We start from the raw sequence: 5,000 nt of genomic DNA on the forward strand, positions 1-5,000 counted from the left end.
GGCAATCAACATCATCTCAGTGCAAACAGACTGACCTAGGTCTGTGTACACAATCTAGATCTGTGTACACAACAATGTCCGTTGCACAATCTTCACTAGGATTCATTTCAGCTATTGACTTCTGAGAGGCAGTCTAACTGACTCGCAGACACAGGTGATATACAGTGCACAACCATGAGTCCATATTTCTATACATAAGCCAACACACACACACACACACACACACACACACACACACACACACACACACACACACACACACACACACACACACACAGGTTGTAAAAAGAACCTAACCTACAGTACATGACCTACACACGCATCTTACACTTTTACAAAACCATGCACTCACTCAAGCATTCAAAGCAAGCATTTCTCACCCACATCACCCACCTACACTAATATAGATGCCTACTGTACAAGCAGCCACACACACACACACACACACACACACACACACACACACACACACACACACACACACACACACACACACACAGGCTATTATTCATGGATTGAATAGGACTGAGGGAGTTTCTGAGGGCGGATAGCTGAGAGAATGGCTCTTGCTTTCCATCCTGCTGCTGCTGCAGAGTTCACTCCTCCACCTCAAACTTTACTTCTTTTTCTTTCTCCCTCCCTCCCTGTATCCCTCGCTCCTTCCCTCCCTCCCCTGCGGCCTCTCTCTCTCAGGCTGCCAGTCTTCCGGGCGGACGACCTGCATCTGACTGCAATTACGGCCAATTTCACAGCGATGCCATGGAGCGCCAAGCCATGTTTCCCCGGGTAATTGACAGATAACATATTTCATGATTAAGATAAGAGGTATGTAATTTAAACAGATTTATGTAGAGCCAAACGATTTGCCAATTTAAACACGGCAATGGCGCAAATAATCCCTCAGATGGGAGGAACGAAGAAGAGAAAGAGAGAGAGAGAAAGTGTGTGAGATATACAGACAGAGGGGGAGACGGAGAGAGAGAGAGAGAGAACAGGAAAGAAATAAGAAGGATGCTTTAAATGGCTAGACAGAGAGAAACACTTCACTGAGATGAATGCCAAATGGTCTGAGGATGGGGTCATACTGTGGCCAGTGCCTCTCTAATGGCAAGCAGGAAAGAGACTCCAGCGCACACACACCATCTCTCTCCACACATGCACCGGCCCCCTACAGAGCTGCCGGAGCTCTCATTTGATCATGAGATCAGCAGACTACAAATAATTAATCTGTAATTTATTCTCATGCCATGAATAGCATATTGAAAGAGACTGTATGCATTCAGTGATGGTGTGTGTGTTGTATGTGTGGGCTGGGGTGAGGCAATATACTGGAGTGAGGAAACGCTATAATGAGATGAGAATCTAAAATAATTACATTATTTTACCATGCACATGCCAATTTAAAAACATACACACATACCACAATGTACAAATGATTGTTATATGACTATGTATCAATTAAAGGGTGACTTGGGAGGATCTACTCCACTTATAGAGGATTTGCTTGATGCAGTTCCTAAAACAAGCAGAGCTGGCATCAGAGCTTGCCTGTGGAATACTACGGTAAATTGAGAGGACACATTGACATCGCCAGCTGCAGCGAAACCAAGCAGACAAAGAAAAACAGTTTGTGGCCTTTAAAGATTGTTGGCTCTGAGTGTGTGTAATTCAAAATGGACACACACACACGCACACACACTTCTCTCCGTGTGGCTGTCAGGGAGACAATGGTGTGCACTCTTGGGTGCAGCAGCACTGCAGAGATCCACCATGCCCTATTCCTGTTCCTGAGCCTGCTGCACCACACTTATTTAAGGCCACTGTTTGAAGTGGTGTTAACCACACACACACACACGCACATGCACAAACACACACACACACAGGGATGGCATCCACATGCATATAGTCATTGGTGGAAAAACACACATCTGCATTCTGCATATAAACTGATATGGAAACATGCAACTACACAAATGGCCACAAAAACACAAACAACACCAATAACATGCACACACACACACACACACACACACACACACACACACACACACACACACACACACACACACACACACACACACACACACACACACACTCATGAATATCAGTCCATGAGTTTTCTCTTTCGTCTTTTTGGTTCCAAGTTAATCCTTCCCATGTACAAGTGACATGTAGTGGCAGCTTGCTCCTGCTGATATGAGCATTACGTGGGTTTTAAACAGCTAAATAAATAATTATGTGTGTGTAAATTCCTCAAAAGAATTTGTATTAATGTGTTTTTTTCTTCGTCTTGATGTTGGTTGAAATGTTTCAAGAGCAGGGGGAACAAGGCTTCCAGCTAAGGTTTGTTTTCCCAAAAAGAAAATAAATAGCAGAATCAACAGATAAACCAATGTAAATCAGGTTAGCGTAGGCCTATTTATAAGTTGGGAGGCTGTGTTTTTTAGAGGAGATTAGGACAATGATAGGAGCGATGGATATGCTTTCTGTGACAGAGCTTTGCCTACAAATCCCAGCACCCCCCAGCCTCCATTAGCATAATCCTCTCACATTATCAGACACTCACACTACACTCCCAGCATCTGAACGCACACACACACACACACACACACACACACACACACACACACACACACACACACACACACACACACACACACACACACACACACACACACACACACACACACACACACACACACACACACAGATATCCCCCCGACACACACACAAACAAACATGCATGTCAATACTCAAGCTAATTCAGTCATGCACAAATGCACCCACATACACATACAAAAATGCCCATACACACACACACACACACACACGCACACACACACACACACACACACACACACACACACACACACACACACACACACACACACACACACACACACACACACACACAAACACACATCTGTACATCTGTAAATAAAGGGGTGGCTGAAGTATATTAAGCCCTGGGCAGGTGGTGTGTGTGTGTGTGTGTCTGTGTGTGTGTGTGTGTGTGTGTGTGTGTGTGTGTGTGTGTGTGTGTGTGTAGAGTTTTGGGAGTGTGGAGTCTGCAGACTCTGGACAGGTGGACTGAGGGCCTGAGGGTTGCTGCTCCCACACTGTAATGGATCGGTCAAGCCAAGGCTGCAAACACACACACACACACATATGCACACACACACACACACACACACACACACACACACACACACACACACACACACACACACACAATTGCTTACTCGCTCTCACATACACAGACAGACAACCACACAGATGGAGGGGAGAAAACAAGTGTAGGAGTGAGAGAGAGAGAGAGAGAGAGAGAGAGAGAGAGAGAGAGAGAGGAACCCAGACAGATGGATGAAGAGTCATGTGTGGTGCGAGTAAGTGCTAAAGCAGCCTGAATGATGTGAGCGCATCGGGACCTAATAGGTTTGGAGCCTAATCCACCCCCCACCCCCCCACACACAAACACACACACACACCGTCTCCGTCACTGAAGAAACAGAAGGAGCCACACGTCATGGAGCCTGGCAATGCCAATCACGCTTCAAAGCCACCCCAACTTTAGGTAAACACACCAATGCACTGCTGCACGCTGATAAGCCACTTTGGGCTACAGAAAAGGAGAGAGAGAGAGAGAGAGAGGACTGTTTACTTCAGTCTGAGAAAAGCCAAGTTTGTTTGTCTGCTGTGATTGAGTTGGTGCTCAGTGTGGCTTGGGCTGGGGTTGTTTGGTAGAACAAACAGCCGAAGCCATACTCTATGCAACAGGAAAAGTTAAAAAAGAGAGTGAACAAGAAAGAAAGAGAAAGAGAGAGAGAGAGAGAGAGAGAGGGGGGGGGTACAGGGAGAGTGTGTAAACAGCGTCCACAGAAGTTGTGGGGATCAATATGCCATGACCAGATCAATGGTCTGCAGAGCTCCGGCTCCAAATCAAGCATTCTTCTCCTCCCAGGACCCTCCTGCTAGCGCTCGGTCCAGAGCCCCAAGCATCCCTGTGGGCACCCTGATTCCCACCACGATTCACGAACAGCGTACAACTACACACACACACACACACACACACACACACACACACACACACACACACACACACACACACACACACACACACACACACACACACACACACACACACACACACACACACATGCACATATCCATAACCCAACAGATGCTATCCAGTGTGATATGGTATATCAAGTATGCAAGCTTGAAAATAGACCATATCACTGCTCATTAAAACCAAATAATTTGATAACTAATGTGATAATGTGAACTGTATCCTCTAATTATCCAAGGTCCAGACTAAACTCTTCCGTAAAAAATATCTTAAAACAGTAAGAACAAACCTAAAACAACTCAATGCAACACAAGAAGGAACAAGGCATCACACTCCAGGTTAAAAAGTGAGGGTAGAATCCACTGTAACGCATAGTAGGACCGTTTGAAACTACAACTGCAACACTCTGCCCTTACTTACTTATGTCCACACGGAGCCAGGTATCTTTAAAAACAGAGATTTTTTTAATGCGTTTTGGCCTTTTCGTCTACATAGAAACTCCATGTGACCATTTTTGGTCACTGAAAACAGTTATTTTAAAAAACTTCGGCCAAAGTGGAGATTTTCAAAAACTCAGTTTCCGTGTTTGAAAAACATAATGTTTGGATTGTGACACTCTCAAAAACAGAGATAATCACCGCACACTGGTCTAATATAACAAATTGTTTATTAGGAGCGAACAATGCGTTTTGCCATCAGCTTCTTCAGACTTGCTCTCTGACTTCACATGACACCCACAGGTGAAATAAGCAATTATAGTGTCACATGACCTCAACCGAGTGTCAACATTAGGACAAATATGTTTTTAAAAACAAAGCTACATGTGGATATAGCTTCAGCCTACAGGGCTCTCAGACATACTCACCATTATCTGCTGCTAGGAATGTAGCCTCGTAGATGTTGTTCTTGACAAAGATGGACTCACGGTCCA

The 5,000-nt window shown here is 45.0% G+C and overlaps 1 protein-coding gene across 1 annotated transcript in view; it reads right to left on the reverse strand.

Annotated features, from left to right (window-relative positions):
• LOC121714148 (cadherin-4-like) overlaps positions 1-5,000 on the reverse strand; it is a 43,652-nt gene that overhangs the window by 15,079 nt on the left and 23,573 nt on the right. Inside the window, exon 6 of the mRNA XM_042099350.1 lies at positions 4,935-5,000. This exon is cut by the window's right edge and continues 77 nt beyond it. Within this exon, the coding sequence (XP_041955284.1) occupies positions 4,935-5,000 (66 nt within the window). The remainder of the gene's footprint in view (positions 1-4,934) is intronic.

This window comes from Alosa sapidissima, chromosome 7 (genome assembly GCF_018492685.1).
Source record: "Alosa sapidissima isolate fAloSap1 chromosome 7, fAloSap1.pri, whole genome shotgun sequence".
Taxonomy (NCBI): domain Eukaryota; kingdom Metazoa; phylum Chordata; class Actinopteri; order Clupeiformes; family Clupeidae; genus Alosa; species Alosa sapidissima.